Source organism: Cotesia glomerata, linkage group LG2, assembly GCF_020080835.1.
Source record: "Cotesia glomerata isolate CgM1 linkage group LG2, MPM_Cglom_v2.3, whole genome shotgun sequence".
In the NCBI taxonomy this organism is placed as follows: Eukaryota; Metazoa; Arthropoda; class Insecta; order Hymenoptera; family Braconidae; genus Cotesia; species Cotesia glomerata.
Window position 1 is genome coordinate 2,645,636 of NC_058159.1, and position 22,891 is coordinate 2,668,526.

At 28.0% G+C, this 22,891-nt stretch overlaps 1 protein-coding gene across 9 annotated transcripts; it reads left to right on the top strand.

Annotated features, from left to right (window-relative positions):
• Positions 1–2,586: 2,586 nt before the first annotated feature.
• On the top strand, positions 2,587–18,244 carry LOC123259159 (putative mediator of RNA polymerase II transcription subunit 26). Of its 9 annotated transcripts, none has more exons than XM_044719443.1 (10): positions 2,587–3,152; positions 4,007–4,127; positions 4,202–4,330; positions 6,105–7,669; positions 7,712–9,518; positions 10,494–10,886; positions 11,420–14,173; positions 15,605–15,719; positions 15,878–16,191; positions 17,332–18,244. In XM_044719443.1, the coding sequence occupies exons 2-10, from the start codon at positions 4,121–4,123 to the stop codon at positions 17,388–17,390; spliced, it is 7,143 nt and encodes a 2,380-aa protein (XP_044575378.1). In that variant the 5' UTR covers positions 2,587–3,152; positions 4,007–4,120; the 3' UTR covers positions 17,391–18,244. The 9 variants fall into 9 exon arrangements, with proteins under 9 accessions (XP_044575378.1, XP_044575380.1, XP_044575382.1 ...); XM_044719445.1 differs by having other exon boundaries at positions 6,105–7,644; positions 7,711–9,518; XM_044719447.1 differs by having other exon boundaries at positions 6,105–7,411; positions 7,664–9,518.
• The last annotated feature ends 4,647 nt before the right edge of the window (positions 18,245–22,891 follow it).

The window sequence follows — 22,891 nt, forward strand, 5'->3', positions numbered from 1 at the left end:
ATACGTTCTAAAATTTTTTTTTTAATTTTTAAATTTACAATAAAATTTTTTTTAATTTCCGAAAATCATAAACAATCATATCGGTTACTTGAATTTTTTAATTTTTTTATTTTGTATGTTTTTGTAAAGAAAAAAAAAATTTTTTTTTTCCTAATAGTCTTATGAACGTGGACTTGGTGCGACTTTTTTTACAGTGAAACTGTTTTTGTTCGGATTCACTTTCAACCAATCAGAATGAGAATAAATATTTTCAACCAATCACATCACGAATAAATTGGTTTCACATACATTTCATCTCAATTTTATTATGGGACTGAAATTGAAAGATATCTGGTAATTTTACGAAATTAAAGTTAGCTGTCACTTGACAAACTTTTAATTTTATTTAACAATTAAATTATTTTTAAAAAATTGCATTTTTAATTTTTTTAAATTTCTACATGTCAATTTTTTTTTCTTATTTTTTTTGCCATAATTTATTTGTTAACAAAAGTTCTAAAAATTATTAAATATTTGCTAAATTAATTTTCATGATAATTTTTGGAATTTTTTTAACTAACAAATTATAACAAGAAACTTTTATTTAAAAACTTCATCTTTAAAAGCTCTGAAAAATTATAAATGAGATTATTATAAATAATTTTCTATGTCTAGTTTATTTTTAAAGGATCAAAAAATTGTCAAGTGTCTGTTAATTTCAGTTTCATAAATTTTTTATAAAAATTAATTTAGCATGACATTAAAGTTAGCATTTAACAATTTTTTAATTTTATCTATCAAAAAAATTTGTTCCAAAAAATGATTTAAAAAAATTGCATTTTTTAGTTTTTAAAATTTCTACATGTTACTTTTTTTGCTATAATTTATTTGCTATAAAATTTTTAAAAATATTAATTTTCATTAATTTAGCAGATATTTAAAAATTTTAAGAATTTTTTTAATAAATAAATTACTGCATAAAAGAAAATCAGAAAAAAATTGACATTTAGAAAATTTACTAAATTAATAATGCAATTTTTAAAAAATAATTTTTCGGAACAAATTTTTTTGTTAAATAAAATTAAAAAATGATCAAGTGACAGCTAACTTTAATATCATAAATTTTTTACTCATAAAATATTATAAAAAAAATTTCACAAGTTAAAATTAATAAAAATTACAATTGAAAATTTTTAGAAGCATTTTTTTATTGCAATTTATTTGTTATAAAATTTTTAAAATTGACAGCTGACGGCTAACTTCAGTATTATCTTTTTAGCTGGTAATCTAGGAATTTATATTGTCAACTCTATACTTTTCTTCCGGATAAAATAATATTCTACACTCTACACTTTGTACCACGACTCGTCACATCACGTAAAACTCTCGTAATATTCCAAGAGGTTTATTACAATCGCCATTCGCCAATAAGTAATAACAAAAAGCATCAAGGTAAGCTTGAGAACCAAAAACTTACATCAGAGAATCCACATCATCAAATTTTTGTGTCAATTGTTACGTAACAGCCTTTTCAATTTACTAATTATGTGATTTTTTCAGATGTCAATCGCCAAGCCTGTAATGCGTGGATTGTATGCTAAGAAAATAAAAATCCATTTGCTAGGAGCTACCCTTACGAGTATTACTGCTGGACTCTTGTGGAAGACCTTTTACATGGACAGACGTAAACGCGAATACGACGCGTACTGGAAGTAATTACTTTCTTTTTTAATTTTCTGGACTAAATATAGATATTTTTTTAATAATTAAGGCTATTTTTAGACTCTTTTTTGATAAATTTTATTTTTTTTTCAATTTTTTTGATGAAAATTAATGAAAATAAAGTTAGCCGACATCTAAAAATTTTTATAATTTTTTTTATTAAAAAAATTATTACAAAAAAATAAAAAAATTTTTCAATTGTAAGTAAGTGCAATTTTTTTAAAATATTTTTTGGTTCTAATTTAATAAATTAAGCAAAAATGTCGGCTAACTCAATTATAATTGAAAATTAAATTAGCCATCTCAAAATTTTGTTAATTTTTTTTTATTGAAAAAATTAAAATAAAAAATTTCACATGTAGAAAATTTGAAAAGTTTTCACTTGTAATTTAATTGATGAAAAAAATGAACGTCAGCTAATTTTAACATTATTTTTATTGATAATTTTTTTAATACATACTTTTCTAATTTAAAAATTATCACGCACAATTTTAATTATTTAAAATAACGGCTTATAAATTCAATTTCAATTGTAACTTTTTTTATTATTTTATTAACACAGTAATATGGTTAAAAAATAAATTAAATGATATTACTAAAAAATTAGAGTACATTAATCATATAGTATTAATAAAATAAATTGTATGTACCTAGAGGATGTTTATTTAACATGTAATTTGTTGATAAGATCCATAAAATTTACGGGAATTTATTATTTTTAATATGATATTTCTTGGATAGTAAAAAAGAAGTAATAATAAGTAACAAATGAACTAATTATTGTAAATTATTTTCAGATACTACGATGCTGAAATCCACGAGAGAATAATGGAGGAAAATGGTCTTCTTCAGTCATGTCCTCAGTAGAAATCTCCAAATAAAAAATTCATATAAAATTGTTAGGTATCATGTAAATTAACTGAATAAAAAACTATAATAAATTAGTATGTGATGTAAAAACCACTATAAAGATGTAATGATGCAAATAATGATTATTATAATGGATGAATAAACATTAAAAGAAGTAAATAAATAAATAAATGTAAGATAAGTAAAAAATATAAAGAAAGGTTAAGTTGCTGGTGGAGTTGGTGGATACCAAAATGGTAGATGTCAGTAATGTTGATATCCCATAGTGCTTCGCGCGATTGATTTGCGCATGTCAGTTGGCTGCATTGCAAATGGCGGCTCCTTGTTATTGTTCATGGCGTTTTATGACTTGTCCCTTTATATCTGCCGATTATGACGAGTTTTTAAGTGATTAACACGACACACTGTGTCCAGTGGATGAATTTATTATTGTACAGTGTTATTTAAATACAATACTATTGTAATAATAAGTGGAGAGCTAGTTGTTATTGTAATTATCAGGAACAACTCTGAGCAGTAATATTCGTTACTCCAGAAGCAGAAGTGTGCTTAAGAATTGGCTAGTTTTCAGGAGAAATGGGGTAACGTTGTTCAACATTATCTTTTTCATTCATACGGTACAAATCACCCTGGATTTATTATTATTATTTATTCTAAATAATTATATACACAATAATGCCCTACAGTTTATGTTAAATAACAAATGTCTGATAACTCTGGTGGGTAAAAAAACAATATTTCGGTGGGATTGTCGATGAAAAAATAAAGTACATCAAATTAAATCGTGCGGTTGACGGGGCTATCGTGAGCATGCTTGAGCCCACTTCACGTTCGCCTCCCCCGACGGACAAAATGGTGGCCCCCCCGATTATTATATATTACCAATGCTTTTTTGACGCCTTTTTTATAATTATTTATTTGTTATTTACCTTTATTAACCAAATAATTACCTATCAATAATACTATATATTATTATCAAAGTATATATCATTACTCCAATTTTTTTTTTTATTTATTATTTCTTAATCATATTTATTGTATAACCTATTTTATTTGTAATGATAATTATAAAGCCGCCTTTTTAATTTTGTTATAAATTTTTTTTTTTTTTTATTTAATATTTTTATTTTCCAACGGAGATACAATTTATTTAGCCTCCAAAAAACATTTCTTATTTTTGCTTTATTTATTGTTTATATTATGCCTTTATACACATCGGTAATTGATAATTAATTGTTATTACTCTATTAACTCATTATAAAGTACCCAAACGATTTTTTAATTCATTTTTTATTTTTGTTATTGTTGAGGGCGTGACAATTTTTATTCTAAAGATCGATTGTTTAAATTCAGTGTTTATTTTATTTTTATTTTTATTTATTATTTAATAAAGTGGTTAATTAATAAGTGATTAATAGTGATTGTTTGATTTTAGGTTTATAAATTAAACAACCAAGCCTGGCGTGGATTTTAAGTCAGCTTGTGAAAGCCAGGCAAATAAAAAAAAATACCCAGACCTATCCAGGCTTCTTGGGTAGTTATGTGATTAATGATTGGTAATTTTTTATTAATTTTATTTATTAAAATTGTTTATTTATTGAAATTATTTAAATTTAATTTATAATTACAGTCATGGCGGCTGATAGTGATGGTGATCTGATTGAGACAGTGGTAACCTGTGAAGGTGACTTAGGAGATCCTGAATTTCCAAATAAATTTAAAATAATTGTTGATCGTTTGAAGTACCTGTTATCAAAGGGTATGTTTATTTTAATTAATTAATTAATTTAGTATTTTTTTAAGAGAGATAGCGACTGTGCACTGAGAAAAAAAAGCACTATTGAGAAAATTTTCTCGTCATAAGAATATATATTTTTGATGAAAATTAAGTTAGCCGAAATTTAAAAGTTTTTAGAATCTTTTTTTATTGAAAAAATCATTACAAAAAAATAAAAAAAAAAATTCACGTGTAAAAAACTTTAAAAACTGTAAGTGCAATTTTTAAAAAATGTTTTTTTGTTCTAATTATGTTATTAAAAAAAAAAAAATTTAATTTAAAAACGTCGGCTAACTTGAGTATTATATATTCTTGATAATTTTCAAGAATATATTTTCTTGTCTCAAAAATTGATCGAATTAATCGAACTATTTTTTGATTAATTCCAGTGAACCTATTAGTTTGTTAATCTATCAAAATTAATCCCAACATTTTATTATCATGATAGATATTGATATTCTTTTTTCAATAAACCAAAATTCATTTTAAACGATTCCTGAGCCAAGAAATTTTATTCTGGACAAAAAAAATTTTTTTTTCAGTGTGAGCATTGAAAAAATAGCTGATTTTCGGGAATTTTTTTCACTGGGATAATAAAGGAATTTCGGGGTCGGTTTTTTTTTTATTTATAAAGTATACATTAAAGATGATTCTTCTAAATTTTTATTAAAAAATATCATTTTATCACAAAGTTATAAGGATTTTTGTGGAGCACCAAAAAAATTTCCCCTACCACGGTGGGATCTCAAAAACGGATTATTTAAAACAAAAAAACCAAACTGCGTTGTAATCTGCATGCATGTGATCGTTCCACGTAGGGGATTTTTAAAATTTGTATTTAAAAAAAAAAATGGCGACATTAAAAATTTTTTCGTTTTTTTTTTCTCATTTTTTTAAATTCTAACAGCCCTAAAAAATCTTAAATATCAAAATTTTCAAAATCCCCTACGTGCAACTAAAGCTACTGAATAAACGAATATGGAAAAAAATAAAATTGTGAATCGGTTCATATTTATGAAAATTACAGATCCCACTAGTTCAAAAAAAAAAGTAGTTTCGAGATAAACGCATTTTCGTCAGAGCGCACTGATAGAAGAATTTATCTGTACCACAAAATGTTTGTTAATAGTTAACAAATCATTTATTAGAGACCACTTTTTAGTATTAAACAAATATTTCTTAGTATTTAAAATGATTTATTTGTATTTGATAAATCTAATATTAATTTATTAAATATTAATAAATCTTTTCAAATATTAAGAAATATTTATTAAGGACTAAAAAATAGTCTCTAATAAATTATTTGTTAAATATTAACAAATATTTTTAACTATAAACAAATCCTTCTATCAGTGCGCCGCGCGTGCAATGTTCATTTGACATGCTGTCACAAAAATTACTATAACTCGAAAAATATTCAGAATTTTTATATAAAACTCTAGATAAGGTAAAAGACCCAATTATTGACATTGGCCTAGTTGTTTGACACTTGCAATTTTATTCTAATTAAAAAAATTAAATCTTCTCAAAAAACCAATTTTTTTTTTTTTTTTTAATTAAAATAAAATTGCAAGTGTTAGTAACTGGGTCTTTCACCTTACATATTTTTGAATGTATAAATTTTGATTAAAAAAAAAAAAATTTTTTTTTGAAATTTCACAGTGGCTATCCTCATTCCCCTTAAGGACATTTAGTATTTTTTTTTATTTTTATCAAAGCCCTAAAAAATAAATAATAAATTTTAATATTTTTCCAGAAAAAGGCGAAGATTTAAGAGTAAACAAAGTAGAACCATGGAATTCAGTCCGAGTAACATTTTCAATACCGCGCGAGGCAGCGTTGCGACTGCGAGAGCTAGCGAGCGAGGGCTCAGCGACACTAACCCAACTGGGAATATTATCAGTGCAAGTGGAAGGCGACCAAGTGATATCCTTGCGAATAGCGAGTCGTTTCGGGGAAGAAACTCAAGAAATCGTGTTACACTCTGGTGGCCCACAAGACACAAGTAAATCACGAAGTGATACAAGCAACGGTGCATCATCCTCAAGCGACAGCAGTGATGCCTTGATGTCACTACCGGGTCCCAGTAGTGCGTGTAACATCTCCACAATGATCCGAGACGTGGCTCAGTTGATAGGAGCTGAAGGTACTGCTGAAAAACCACCACAATTTCGCTCGCCGAACGTTGTTGCGCCGACAGACTGTGATCCAATCCCAACATTTCTCGCAAAAACCGTTCAATCATCTTCTAACGTCATCAGTACTAATATCACCAGCAATCAATCGTTAGCGGCTAATTCAAATGCCTCACCGCGAAATAATTACAATGGACCATTCCCGTTTGCCAGCATGACACATGCTGCCCAAGCGATCCATAATCGAGAGTCGCAACAGCAACAACAACAACAACAACAACAACAACAACAACAACAACAACAACAACAACAACAACAACAACAACAACAACAACAGCAACAGCAACAACAACAACAACAACAACAACAACAACAACAAGCTGGTACAATTAAAGCTACTCAACAATTTAAACCACATCACACTCAACCACCTCCGCCTTATCCAGCCACAGATGTCCTGGCAACCTCCCACGTGCTCCCAATCACCACCGGACAAACTACTACTCAGTCTCCAGCTATTCCTCAAACTGTTCCTCCCAATCAAGTCGTCGGACAATTCAAGACAAACTTACCCTCGACGTCTAGTAACACGTCAAACGGCAACCAAGTTGCGCTCTCCAGTCCTTTGCTTGTTAATTTACTACAAAATGACGGAGGCTCGCATCCTAATAATATAACAATATCCCAAAAAATGCAGCCCCCGGCTTTAGTCGACGCTGCTGGTATGAGTCGCATGAAGCCGACTAAAAAGCCAACAGGTCGAAGGAAAGACATGCCAATGGCCAGTGAATCGCCTCCTAATTTAGACTCTCTAAGACCGGAAGATTTAATTGGGGGTACTGCGGGAGCTATTGGTAATTTAGCTTCCACCGGGCCTTCGGCTTTCGCTACTGTAAATGTTAATCAACCTATGACATTACCCCAACAACAGCAACCGGTAAATGTATCGACGTTGCATACACAAGTACAAATTCAACAAAAATTTCCTGTGAGACAAGAACTGGCTTATCGGCAAAACCAGGTTATGCATAATCAAATTACTGTAAGACATCCGGTTAACGGTCAGCAGATTAGAACGCCCTTACAGCAGCGACAACTGCTTCTTCAACAGCAGCAGTTACTAGCAGCTCAGTCGCAAAATGTAACCAATAATCCGGTGTTGCAACAACAACAACAACATCAACAACAACAACAACAACAACAACAACAACAACAACAACAGCAACAGCAGCAGCCAGTTCAACAGCAATCTGTACCCTTGCAATCCGTCCCAACGAACGCCCAGTTTATTTCGCAGCCTCAGACAGTTGGGTTGAATGTCGCTCAGCAGAGACTAGGCTACTTGAGTAACAGTCCAAGACAGCCTACTCCTCCGCCGTATCCTAGACAAGCTCCCGCGACTGTTACTTCTACCGCGACTCAGCAGCCTCAGCCGCAGCAAGTCCAAAATTTAAATGTCCAACAGCAGTTACATCACAATCAGCTTAAAAATGTTAATATAAATACCAGTGCGACGAATGATTTTCGTTATGGTCAAAGTCAAAATATCCTTAGTAGAAATTATGCTGGTAATAATTCACCAGGCGCAAATGGGACCACTTCTTGGAATCAGCCGACTGCAACTTCTTTACCGCAAATAAATACAAATACTATTGGTAGTAATAGTAGTGTAATAAATACAAATATAAATACTAATAATAATACTAATACTAATCAACAACGTCTAGCAGCAGTTACAAGCCAGACAATTACAGCTCCAGGTGCCTTTACACAACAAAATATTACACGCGTTAATCACGCGACAGCTAATAATCCGATAAGTTCAAATACTAATTTAAATATTCCGCAAGAGTTACCTATTACTGATACGAATAAAGTCAGTGCGGGTGATAATAATACTTCGGTGGTTAATACTTGTGAAAGTATTGAAGAAGTAAAGGAAGATCCTGAACCGGAGTATACTTCGTCTGGTAAAATCCGTCAGTTTTTAATTAATCCGCTTACTGGGCATTTGGAGCCAATGCCCAGTGAAAGTTCCGATTCCGAGCCTGAGAGCGCTGTTGACAATCAGGATGATTTTTTTTCGTTTCCATCACCATCAAATGACCGCTCTAATTCAATATTCTCGGACGATGACGCTGATAGCAATATTTCACGGAGAAATGACACTACGACGAACACTGACCAGTCGGATTCGGAAAACACCGGCAAGTCTACGGGCAGTGAAGGAAGTCTTAAACACGGAAGATTAAAGTCGGCGAGAGACAGTCCGATGCCGGGGGAAAAAATAAAATTAAGGTTGAAGCTGGAAAAGTCTGAGCCGGTTACTCCTGCGTACAAGGTTGATGTGTCGTTTGTTAACACGCCGCCTATGAGAAAAGCTGACAAGTCGGTCAGTAAAATTTTTACTAATTCTGCGGCGAATTCCGCTGGAGCGGGAGCTGCTGGTGGAGCTAGTGCTGGCTCCGGTGGTAACAGTGGGAACAGTGGAGGTGATGAACCTCGAGTACCCCCGCTACATATTTCTTTAAGGGGGCGAAATGCTTCTGTGGTGCAAATTAGGAAGAAAGAGAAGAAATCACTGCGTGAAGATGATGATTCTGCTAATGTTAAGAGGCGCGGGAAGTTAAAGAAGATGAAGGAGACCACGGATGGGACTAAACTGTTGCAGAAAAAATCATTGAATATGATTATTGCTGGCGGTGCGACTTCCGGGAGTAAATTGCCCTTGAGCAACTCCGTGGTGGTTAATACGGCCAGTGCGAAGGTTAATAATTCCCTGCAGGTCGGACTGGCTAAACCCAATGCCTTGAAGGATACTACCCAGGATCCCTCGGTGAGGCTTCAAGTTTCGGGGGCGAGTAGCAAGCCCAGCTCGAGTAAGAGCAGTGATGTTGATGATATTCCACTTAATAGTAGGATACCCTCGCCTTTGAAACATAAGACTATTATTACGCAGGCTAATACGCAGGGTTTGAATAAGAGTCAGGGGGATGATGTTCAGAATCATACTAATGAACATAAAATTGGTGGAGGTGAGATTTTTTTATTTTATTAAATTAAGGGATTTATTTACTGAAAATTGAGGTTTTTTTTTTATTAAAATTTATATTATAGAACTATATAAAATAAAATTTTTTTAAAGGCTGGACATTTTTATACATAAAAAAAATTAAATTGAATCAAGAGAAAAATTCTTGTACCAAGAAAATAATTTTAGAAAGTTTAATTAAATCAAGACGAAAAATTATTTAATCAAGTAAAATTTATTTGAATTAAAAAAAATTTCTTAGTTTAAGAAATTTTTTACTTAAATCAAGAAAATGAACTTCAAAATTATTTACACGGAAAAAAAGGTTCACTTGAGCCAAGAAAATATTTTTCTTTCTAATTATTTTCTTGAGCGAAAAAAAAAAATTTTTTTTGACACAAGAAATTTCACATTCGAAAATTAATTCTCTTGCTTTAAGAAATACGTATCTTGATCCAAGAAAATTTATTTCTTGATAGAAGTTAATTTTCTTATCTTGAGAAAATTTCTCTCTTGCTCCAAAAAATTAAATATAAAGATAGAAGTTTTCATTGATATTTTTATTGATTAACATGTCAAATGAGAAAATCTAATAATATTTCATCATTTTTTTTCATTCAATATGTATAATTGCACGCTAAAATAATATAAAATGGGTATTCAATATTCAAGAGAAAATTTTATTCTCAGCTGAAATAGGATGCGCTGCTTCCCTAAAGTATCTAAAAATCTTGATCAAATATAAAAATTTATTATATCAAGTATTTATGATAATTTGAATTAAGAAAAAATGACTTCTACCAAGAATAGAATTTTAAGAAAAATTTTTATTTCGGCCAATACAACTTCGGTCTTCTTTCAAGCACTCGAAAATTTTCTTGAGCCAAGAATTTTGTTCTCCTTAAAAACATAATATAAATTTCTGACAAAGTTTTGTATTTATTCAATTTTTTTTTTTTTTCTTTTTTTTTTGTGGCAGGTAAAACAAAGAGAAGAGACTCGAAAAAGAAAAGTGAATCCGGTGAAGGTCCGCATCGTGAACAAAATTTACTATCTGGCGGTAGAATACTGGACAATCAAACTAAATGGAGGAAACTTGGTTACAAAGGCGATGCTGGTCAGCCCGTTAATAAAAAAGCGGCTGCTGCAAACCCTGAAATGCATCCTAATGATACGGGAACAATTAAAAGAGTCGGAGAAGTGAGACGTACGAGTGACGGTGATGTAACTACGAAGACCGCGGACAAAGGGAACGCTCTGAGTGGCGTTACGTCGCGTGTTGGTGAGGTCAATGGTGTCAGGAAGGATCTTATTAATCAGGAAAAGAGACGAAGATTGAGTTTAATTGAAGAAAAAGACTTTCATTCAACAGGTAAATTATTTTATTGCATTTATTACAAAAATAAAATGATAAATTAAAATTAAATATAACTAGCACTATGTGACTGCCGGGACTCGTGAACTGTAAATAAATAAAATTTTGCTTTATTAAATAATGAATTTTGTTAAATTGCACTGTACTTTTTTAACTATTGACCTCTTTAAAGATATAAGCTCATCCCGATGTTACATTAATCGAGAGCTTTCATTTGAGTACCCACATGGCATTTTGATATATTTTTCATATATACATATATATAATATATGAAAAATTGATGTGGGTACTCAAATGAAAGGTCTTGATGAGTGTAACATCGGGATGAGCTTATATCTTTAAAAATGTCAATATTTCATAAGATAAAAGGTCATTTCTTAATTATGATGACCTTTCTAATGATACCAAATTTAACCATAAGAACCCATTTTATCATATAAATAAACTGGCCACAAAATTTTTCTTATTCTCTTAATAATATAGATAAATAAACTTATTTAATAAAGAAAAAAAAATATTTTTTATTACAGAATCTCAAAATACAGAGACGACACACAAGTCAGACTCTTCACACCCGTCAAATTCATCGTCATTGGACAATGACAGTTTAACTGTAAAGAGTACGAGTTTGCCGAGCCAAAGTACAGCTCAAAGTCAATCACTGAGGAAACATGAAGTTGTAAAAACAACTCCAGCATCTTCCTCTGGTACGCCTTCTTCGCCTTCTGTCCAGCTCGACCCAACAAAGACAAATTTAATAGTAAATAAAATAATTCCCAGTAAAAGTAAAACCGAGCTAGTGGATATTAAATCAAACGCAATTGTTAAATCCCAAAGCGTGTTACAGAAGGTAAATAAAAACCATTCGCTACTAAAGAGCAGTGAAGTAACATTAAGCAAACATAAACTCGAGCATCCGAGTCACAAAAAAGTAACCCAGAATCACGTAATAAAGTTTACTGATCGGACTGTTGCGGCTAAATTAGACCAGAAGAGCTTACTAAAAAGCTCCCAAGTCGAAGTATCCAGGCCCTCGAGCGTGGATTCACCACCCACAACCAACAAACCTCAACCACAGCAGAGTCCTAGTCTTCCAGAGGCGGCAGCCGACCGTGAAAAAGCTAAACCAAAGCTACCGGACACGGTAGTAGTGCCCATTGGATTAATTGAGTCCACCGCAGAGCGCGTTGGCAATGGCGGTGGGAATGCCAATGCTGGTGAAGATTCGGGCATCGAGTCAATGGACGCGCTTTCTGAAAAATCACCTAATCAGGGTGAATCTCCTCTTCATCGACCAGTCACCGAGTCATCGGTTGCTCAGAGCTCCAGCGCAGTTGGAGTTGCTCAAAAAAGTTTACCTATTACAGCAATAACCGGTGATCAATCTTCAATATCCAGTAATAAATCTAACAACGTGCCTTCCTCGACTAGCAGTGATATGTGTTCAAATACGGAACTTTTAAAGTCCAATGATCCTAAGACATTGAGTCCTGTGTCGGTTGATAATTATCTTGACACTCAATTAACTAGTGCTGATTCTTCTGAGTCACAAAAATCTTGTGAACAATCTTTAACATCACGAACTAATTTAAATAGTAACAACAGCAACAACAATAATAATAATAATAACAACAATAATAATAACAACAACAATAATAATAACAACAACAATAATAATAATAATAACAATAACAATAATAATAATAATGATAATGATAATGGAAGTAGTAGTAGTAATAATAATAATAATAATACTAGTGATAGTAGTAGTAGTGGTAATAATAATAATAATAACAATAATGATAATTCTAATAATAATAATGATAATGGTAATAATAATAATAATAATAATGATAATGATAATAATAACACTAGTAATAGTAATAATGATAATGATAAAAATAATGATAATAGTAGTGGTGGTAGTAAAAGTGATGATACTGAAACTAATAATGATAAATTAAATGCAAGTGATAATAATAAAAATGATACCGGTAATGACGATAAAAAAAATGTAAGTCCATTGATAACTGCTGCTACTACTGTAGCTTACAGCGATAATTGTGATGACCGATTATTGCAGTGTGTTAAGACAGTCTCTGGTTCAACTAGTACTGTGAGTATGACTGAAGAAACTGGTACCAGGAGCGAGGACACCACTTGTCTTGCTGAAGTAGAAAAAATTAAAGAAGAGGTTGATAAGCCAGAAGAGATGAGTAAGAGTGTGGACAAGCTTGAGGAGGTCAAGGATATTAAAGTTGAGAAAGAGATACATCAAAATAATATTCCAGAAGTTGAGGATGAAATTATTCCAAAGCCAGGTAGTCCGGATAAGCTTGGTGATTTTGATAAAGATGAGCATTTAGAGGGGAAAGTTAAGACTGAAGAGCATGACACTAGGCAGGAAAATGTTGGTGAGGTTAAGAGTGAGCTGGCTCAGGATGTGGTTCAAGGTTCTACGCAGCAAGTTAAAAAAGAGCTGGTTAAAATTGAAGAGGGGAGTAAAAAAGTGGAAGAAAGTTTGCCCTCGCCGCTTGGAGATGATCCGCAGCCGATAAGAATTACACCGCCGCTTTATACTTATTCTAATCCGGTTGTGCTGAGGGATGACACTCCGAGTCCGGCTGCTCAGGTGGATGATAGTTCGAGTGAGGTTGAAAATATGAAGAGAAAGAGGAGGAGAAAACAGGAGTTGGAAGGTCGGCAGGATGTTATTTGCATTGAGGATAATGAGGAGACACATTTTGTTGATAGGCTTAATAATCCGACGATAAACACTGAGGATTTTGTGAAGCGACCGCCGCCAAAGTCGCTGCTGGAACAATTGTTGATTGAGATACCCAATGACAGTAATGAAAAACGGTCTCTGAGGACGCGGTCGCAGAAGCTCAACAGTCCGGATATCGCCAAGACACCTAAAAGTAGTCCGCATGGAATCGGCACGGCTGGAAGGGCCGAAGAGCGACGCAGTATTTCGCCCTACGCGAAAGCTAGTCCGAAATTGGGGGTTCCTAAATTGTCACCCAACTCTGCTAATCCCAGCACGCCTGCTGTAACTGGAACTGTTAATAAAAATAAACGACGGAGGCTGGAGAGCGAAAGTTCGGTTGCGTCCAGTGCTGATGAACCGCCTCAGAAACTTGGTAAGAGAAAATCTTCGGAAAATGCTGCGGAGTTGATCAAAGTTTATATGGGTGTTGAGGAAACTGGGAATATTAAAAAACAACTCCATAAAGATGAACATTCGAAGAAGGGTTACAGCATACTTACCAAGGCTAAGAAAGGTAATTCGTGGTTTTAATATAGGTGGAGAGTAATAAGCAATAATTAAGGGAAAGAAAGTCGGATTTTTAAACTGGATTTATGGCAAGACTTAAATTTGAAACATTGTTGCTTATTACTGTCCATCAAGTTATTTTTTTTTTGGTAATTATTTTTAAGTAGGGTTAATTTATTTTGGGCCATAACTAGGAAAAAATTAACATTTTCAAAATTTTTTTTGCTTGTTTTTACGGCGAGTTTATGATAAATGTCGTGAAAAAAAAATAAAGATCTCGATAGCTTTTTTGCCTTCAAAAGTTGGAAAAAATTTTGGCTCATGTTTTTGGATAAAATTTCTATTTTATATTTTTGATATTTTTTTTTTGAAAAGTACATAAAAAAAAAACGAACAAAAAAAAAAGTTGAATATAATTTTCTAAAAAATTTATACATTTTTGTGAGAATTTGTTAAAAAACATTTTCGAATTCTTTTTTATTCTGCTTGTTTTTACGGCGAATTTATGATAAATGTCGTGAAAAAAAATAAAGATTTCGATGGCTTTTTGTGACATTCAAGTTGGCTGTCATTTCATAATTTTTTAATTTTATTTAACAAAAAGATTTGTTCCAAAAAATTATTTTTGGATAATTGCATTTTTTATTTTTTTTAATTTCTAGATGTCAATTTTTTTTTTGACATAATTTATTTGTAATAAAATTTTTTAAATTATTAAATTTGTGCTACATTAATTTTCATTGGCTTTTTTGACTTCAAAAGTTGGTAAGATTTTGGCTCTCATGTTTTTGGATAAAATTTCTATTTTATATTTTTGATATATTTTTTTTAAAAATTACATAAAAAAATTAACAATTAAAAAAAAGTTGAATATCAATTTTTTAAAAAATTTATAAATTTTTTTGAAAATTTGTAAACTTGTGAAAATCAATTTTTTTTTAATTGTTCATTTTTTTCATTTATTTTTCCAAAAAAATGTATCAATAAAATGAAATAAAAATTCCGTTAAAAAAAATTAATATTAAAATTCTGGACCCCACTTGTAAATATTTACCAATTTTTTTAATAATTTTTTTTATTGCTAAAATTTATCTCACAAAATTCTAAAAAATTATCTAATTTCTCTCAATTTTAGAATCATAATAATTCAAATATTCTAATTCTAACAAAATAAAAATTAATTTCAGAATTTTTCTTATCAAAAAAAAAAAAAAAAGAAAAACAAAAATTTGACAAGTAGAAAATTTGAAAAACTATAAATGCATTTAAAAAAAAATTTTTTTTAGTTCTAATTTAATTAATGAAAAAATGAATAAAAATTTTGTTTAAATTTTATTAAAAAAAAATTTATTACTTGTAAATATTTACCGTTTTTTTTTTTTTTTTTTATTTAAGGAAAAAAAAACTAATTATGATTTATTGTTTATTATTATATCAGGTCCAATTTTAGTCGACGTGGAATCGTCAGATGATGAACCTCTTATAGACATGGCGGCAAAAGCGAGAATGCGGCTGACTGATGAAACTGCGTCGTCAAAGCTCAAAGAACAAAAGTAAATTTAATTTATTTTTTATTCGACAGTACTTTGTAGGTCAATAGTTTAACTTTTTTTTTTTTTTTTGTTAATTATTAAAATTAATTATTAATATAAGATCAAGAATGATGATGCAGATGATAATAATAATAATTATTGATTGTTAAAATTTCTAGATCAACACTGAGTACTCCAGTGGGAGGTCAATTAAACTCAAGTAACGTATCGAATTTTAATGCAACACGTGTTCAAAGGGAGAGTAGACTATTAACGACAAAGCAACCGGGCAATGTTAATTCACTGTCAGTGGGGAAAGAACGGCTGCGTGGTACATCTGTGTCCAGCAATGAATCCGTTGGTGAGGTTCCGACCCGCAGGTCTGTAAGACAAAGCGCGGTTTCACCTCTAGCAACCCCGGCCAGCAACACTAGAGGCGCGACTAGGACCATAGTGGAAGACGTTAACAGAAGAAAAACGCGGAGTGGTGCTGGTAAGCTTCATACGTAATAATAACTTTTATTTTTTTTTTTGTTATGTTATTTATGTAATATTGTCATACTGTAAAAAATTTTGATTTTTTAAGAAAAATTATTGTTAAGTAATTAATTCAATTAATTAATTAAAGAGCAAAGTATTTATATTTTGTTTGAAAAAATAATCGTAGATTATTTTGTTATCTAATTTTGTTTATTATTTTTTCAATGTTATTATTATTATCATTATTATTATTATTTTTTTTTATTTTTATTAATGAGGATTTTTATTATTTTTAAGCCATCTTATCTGATCTACTTGGAGACTAATCAATTTTTTTATTTATTAATTATTTTTTCTGGTGAATATATAATAATAATTAAAACTTTTTTATTTTAAGACAATTTTAATTAAATAAAAATGGCACCCAGGGACCATAAAAATGTTATTTTTTTTTTCAATTCCAAAAAAATTTTTAGTATGGAAAAAAAATTTTTTTTTGCATTTTTACACGTTTCATTAAAAAATAAATTGATTACCGAAAAAAAAATTTTTTATACGCCCTTATGGCTCCCGGGACCCATAAGGGCGTATAAAAAAAATCTTTTTTGGGGAACCGACGTATTTTTAAATGAAACATGCAGAAATGCAAAAATAAATTTTTCTACAAACTAAAAATTTTTTTTGGACATCTTTATATACTCTTAATTAAAAATGAAAATTAAGTTAGCCGACATTTAAAAATTTTTAGAATTTTTTTTTATTGAAAAAATTATTACAAAAGAATAAAAAAAAAATATTCTTCTGTTCTAATTAAATCATTGAAAAAAAAAAAAAACAAGAAATTAAAAACGTCGGCTAACTTTAGTATTATTAATTAAAATTGTTTTAAAATAAAAAAATTTTAATTATTATATAATATACTCATACCGAAAATATTGTGGTGAAATAATTAATAAATAAAAAAAAATTGATTACTCTCCAAGTGAATCAGGTAAGATGGCTTAAAAATAAATTAATAAATCCTCTTTAATAAGTAAAATCACCGATCTTAATAATATATTTCTATTATTATTATTATTATCATTATTTATAATTATTAATGTTAATTTGTTATTAAAATGGATAAAATGGTACAGTGGGAACGTTATTTTAGTGACAGCTGAGACAGCAGAACAGGCGAAACGGAGACGAATATCCCGAGAAAACAAATGACCTTCGGGAAGCGACCTTGACAGTGATTAGCTATCGTCGCTCGTCAAGGCATTTATTGTCTGGTTATTTGTCTAGTGCCAACGGTTATTTGATATCGCCGTGTGGCTGGACCCCACCTGGTGAATAATCCCATGTACGTGTCAAATTGCGCACAACTTATTATTATTATTATTAAATTAAATTAAATAGCATTAAATTAATAATTATATTGAATTGCATATTACCATAAACTATTTCATGATCCAAAATCAGTCTCAAATAGATAAAAATAAATAAATAAATAATTAAATTCATGTCCGGAGTAAAGCGCACGGACGTGTTATGACACTTGATCTCAATGTGTTATGTGTTATTAATTATTAATTTAAAATTTGCATAAGCATTTAATGCTTCCGTGAGCTTTGAGCTCCGCTTTCGTTTTACTATACTGTCGCTTAACGAATGTGCTCTTTACTTTAAGACCTAACGTAACAGTTTTAAACTGCCGAGTTGTTGAAATATATTTATTAATATTAATAAATAATTACAAATCCCTGTTATATTCTTATTACAATTAAAATAGTTGCGATCTGTGGTCGTGTTCAGAGATAATTATTGATAATAATAAATAATAATAATAATAAATAATAATAATAATAACAATAACAATATATAATAGATAATCATCATGAAAGTTTGATAAATATTTCGCAATTTAAATAATAATATTTATATTTCACTATAATCGTATGTCCGTAATTATTCGTGGATTATTTTTTGTACAAAAAAAAATAATTATTATTAATAATTAAAAAAACGACATGTAGACTGGGTCAAAGAGCTACGGAAAAAATTTTTTAATTAATTTAATAAATTACACTGAGAAAAAAAAAATTACTACTCTTGAGAAAATTTTCTTGTCTCAAAAATTAATCGAAGTATTTTTTGTTTAATTCAAGTTAACCTATTCGTTTGTTAATCTAAGGTAGAAGACCCAATTATTGACACTCGCCTAGTTATTGACACTTGCAAATTTATTTTAATTAAAAAAAAAAACAAATCAACTCTACACGGAAAGAACAAGATAACACTGGATATAATCCCAGATTATACTGAGTGAAAAAAAATTTCAGATAGTAGCTCGTATAATCCAGATTACAATGAATATAATCCAGATATCACTCAGTATAATCTAGATTATACTAGCTACTATCTGAAATTTTTTTCACCACACATATCACTGAGTATAATCTGGGATGATATCCAGTGTCATCTTGTTTTCTCCGTGTAATAAATTAATAAATATAATTTTTGAATTATAAATTTAAAAAAAATTGATTTTTTGAGAACATTTAATTTTTTTAATTAAAATAAAATTGAAAGTGTCTAACAACTAGGCCAGTGTCAATAACTGGGTCTGTTACCTTATCAAAATTAATCCCAACATTTTATTATCATGATATTCTTTTGTCAAAAAGCCAAAATTTATTTTTAACGATTTTTGAGTCAAGAAATTTTTTTCTAAACAAAAATTTTTTTTTCTCAGTGTACGCGCCATAATCTGACCGTACTGCCGTTGTTAATATCAAATACCAAATTATTATGCGCTCTTGACGAAGCGATTTTATTGCAAAATCCAAAAAAAATTTATTAAAAATAGGAAAATTTATACTGATAATTAAAATAAAAAAAAAAAAATTACATCACATTTTTTACTGAAAGATTTTGTTTTTTTTTTCTCATATTTGACTAAAAAATTTTTAATTTTTTTTTGTCTCAAAAAAATATTTGCTAATTTAAAATCAATAATTAAACACAACCTTTCAGTAATAAAAATGTCAGAAGATAATAAGAAAAAAAATTTAGGATTAAATATGACAAATAAATGATTTATTTTATTTATAAAAAACAAATAACGTTGGAGTAACTTGCATAAATATAATAATTAAAAAAATTTAATTATTAAGTATAAAAAAGAAGTAATACAAAACAATTGATACAATGTTAATTTGATAGCTAATATATGGATAACTATATTTTGTAAATAATTTCTTGTAAAAAAAAAAAAAAAAAAAAAAAAACCAATATTAATGATAATAATAATAAATAATAACACAAGCACTTGACACTGTAAATACAAAGCAACATAAATGAAAAATGTTTAAATTTCTATCTATTATAAATACAAATATAAATATGAAAAATATAAATATATCTATATATATTATTACTATTAATTTAGTTATTAAAAAAATAATGTGCAACTTTATTAACTAGCTAAGTATTTTTCACTCTTAAATTTTCATAAAATTACAATAAAAAAAAAAATTCCTCTAGCACACATCTTCCTTTTTAGCACACATCAAAAAGATAATTAAAAATAATAGTAATAATAATAATGATAGTTAAAAATAGAACTAGAAATTAAGATATTAAAAAATAAATAATAATAATGAATAATAATAATAAATATAAAGAATGAATAATTATTAAAAATACTTATGTATATTTATACATCAGTAAAAATTGTGTCGATGGTTTATTGTTTCACTCGCGGTCAGAGAATCTAGTTTTCTATTGTATAAATATGTAAATTATACAGTTAAGAATTTAAATGTTTAAAAAATAATAACAATAACCGCTTTTTTTAACCATCGATCTAATTATAATAATAATTGTTTTAAATATTATTTACTTATTTATAAATTTTTTTTATTTGTAGTAAAATATATATAATTATAATAATAATAAAAAAAAAAATTATATTGCAGTAATAATAATAATATCAGGCGATGGAGGAATTAAAAAAAAAACTGCAATTAATGAATAGAATTATTTTTTTTTAATTAATAATTGTTTAAGTTATTTAATACTTAAAAATGTTGCTTGTTTTTTAATTATACTGTATATAAAGCATGCATATTTTTTAATTCATTCATTAATCAGTTTAATTCTTCATAATAATGTATATAATTGTAACTGTTAAATTTAATTTTTGTTTTGTTTTTTTTTTTTCTATTTTTATTGTGTATAATTAATTAATTAATTAATGTAGTTGCAATTTTTTATAATTATTCATTGCATTGTAATTTTTTTATGTAAAATATTTTTTTTGACACTAGGGTAGTTTGATGTTTATATATGTTATCAATTACTATTATTATTAATTATTAATTAATTAATTATGAGTAATTGTATAAAAAAAAAATTAGAGATATAAATGCTTAATTTGTAAATATATCATTTTCTTTGTAAGTAATTTTAAGAACAGTCACACATTATCAAGGGGCTGTATAAAATTTTTTTTTTTGTACAATAATTTTTTTCTGTTGATTTTTTTTTTTCATTCGAAATTGTATATAAATTTAATTCGAATACTTGATTTAAAATTGAGTTTAATTTATTTAATAAATTAACATTAAAAAAAAAATTTCAAGTGTCTTACATCTAAATACGTTTGAATGTAACAAAATGCGTAATTAATTATAATTATTAAATAATTAAATAAAGTATAAATTAAAAATATAAAAATGTGTAAGAGCCCCTTAATTATGTAGGCTAAAAAAATAAGATGTAAAAATGGGATAAGTTTCAAAATAACTTTAGTAATATTTTGAAACCTTTGTGCAAAAAATAAAATAAAATAAAATAATTTGTATTTTTAGTATTTTAAATAAAATAAGTGAGATGAAAGTGCATAGTGAGGACAATGTGTGGAAAAATATACGGTGTAATGAGAATATAGTTAACAAATTAGATATTGATATTATATTTGTAGAAAAATTAAAAATGAAAAAAAATCAACCACGTGAATAATTAACGCTGATGATTTAATAATAAAGTTTACAAATAAATAAATAAATAACTTTATTATATTAATTAATAATTATTATTATTCTTATTATTATTATCATTATTATTATTACTATGCAAAAGCGAATACACGATATAGTAATTTGCTAATTGTACCTTTTAATAATTACTGATGTAGAAAAAACATGGATGAAGAACGTTTTTTTTTCTTGTTATCGATTAATTACCGTAGACCTATCAACAAAATGAAAAAATGTGTTAATAAAAAAAAAATATTTAATTTACCTGTTTTTTCATTTTTCCTTCCAAGTTTTTTATTCATTTATTGTCGAATATTTTTTTTTTTTATCATACGTGAGTTTCTTTTTAAGGTGCTTTTTTGGAGGTATTTAAGTAGTGTCACCAAATTATTTTTTTTAATTAAATATTTATTTGACAGGTTGTAGATGGATTGACAGTAATTGTAGTACTTTTATAAATTATCTTTAATTCTTCTACACATCTTCTTTATGGAAATATTCAATTTGTATTCTAAAAACAAAAAAGCTTACTCATTTTCATTAGTTAAAATTTACATTAAGGGCCAGTTTTTCAATCCAAGATAAAATTTTATCCATGATAAAATTATTATTGCCAGTGTATTTATATATATATATGAAATAAATAGATATATTTTATCATTAGATAAAAATTTATCCTGGATTGAAAAACTGACCCTAAATTTAATAAATAATTATAACTTTTTCTTAAGTTACAATAAAAATAATCTTGAATTATAATAAAAAAATGCTTCTAAAAATTTTCACTTATAATTTTTATTAATTTTCATAAGTGGAATTTTTTTTAATAATAATTTAATTGCTATAAAATTCTAAAAAAATTTCTAATGTCTGTAACTTCAGTAACATCTATAACAATAGAATATTTAAAAATAAAAAAGATAATTTATTTGTTATAAAATTATTGAATATATGCTAAATTAATTTTCTTAAAAAAATAAGAAAAAAATTGATATTTAGAAATTAAAAAAATTAATAATTTCATTTTTAAAAAATAGTTTTTTAGAACAAAAATTTTTTATAATAATAAAGTCAGCCGACGTTTTTATTTTTTTTTTTAATTATTAAATTAGAATTAAAAAATATTTTTTAAAAATTGTACTTTCAGTTTTTCGAGTTTTTTACAACTGAAAATTTTTTTAAATTATTTTGTAATAGTTTTTTTAATAAAAAAAAATTCTAAAAATTTTTAGATGTCGGCTAACTTAATGTTCATAAATTTTTTGTTAAATAAAATAAAAAAAACAGTCAAGTGACAGCTTCTTAACTTTAATTTCATAATAATTCTCTATAATTAATTTATCTGTCAAAATGTCATCTAATTTTAAGGACATAAAAAATCGTGACACAAGTTGACATTAGAAATTTTTTTATAATTTTATAACAATTAAAATATTGTGAAAAAAAATTTAGAAGGATTTTTTAATAGTAATTAATTTGTTAAAAAAATTTTAAAAATTAACAGCTGACGGCTAACTTCAGTATAAAAATTCAAAAAAATTGACAGCTGTCAGCATGAAAATTAATTTAGCAGATATTTTGTAATTTTAAGAATTTTTTGACATTAAAGCTAGCAGTCATTAGAGAATTCTTTAATTTTTTTTAACAAATAAATTAGTTCCAAAAAATCATTTTTTATTTTTTCAAATT

Excerpts from the sequence above, each read along its gene's own strand:
- LOC123259159 (XM_044719442.1), top strand. Across the intron at positions 4,331-6,104 it reads GAAGTACCTGTTATCAAAGG|AAAAAGGCGAAGATTTAAGA; the intron begins GTATGTTTATTT and ends ATATTTTTCCAG. Across the intron at positions 15,720-15,877 it reads TCAAAGCTCAAAGAACAAAA|ATCAACACTGAGTACTCCAG; the intron begins GTAAATTTAATT and ends TAAAATTTCTAG.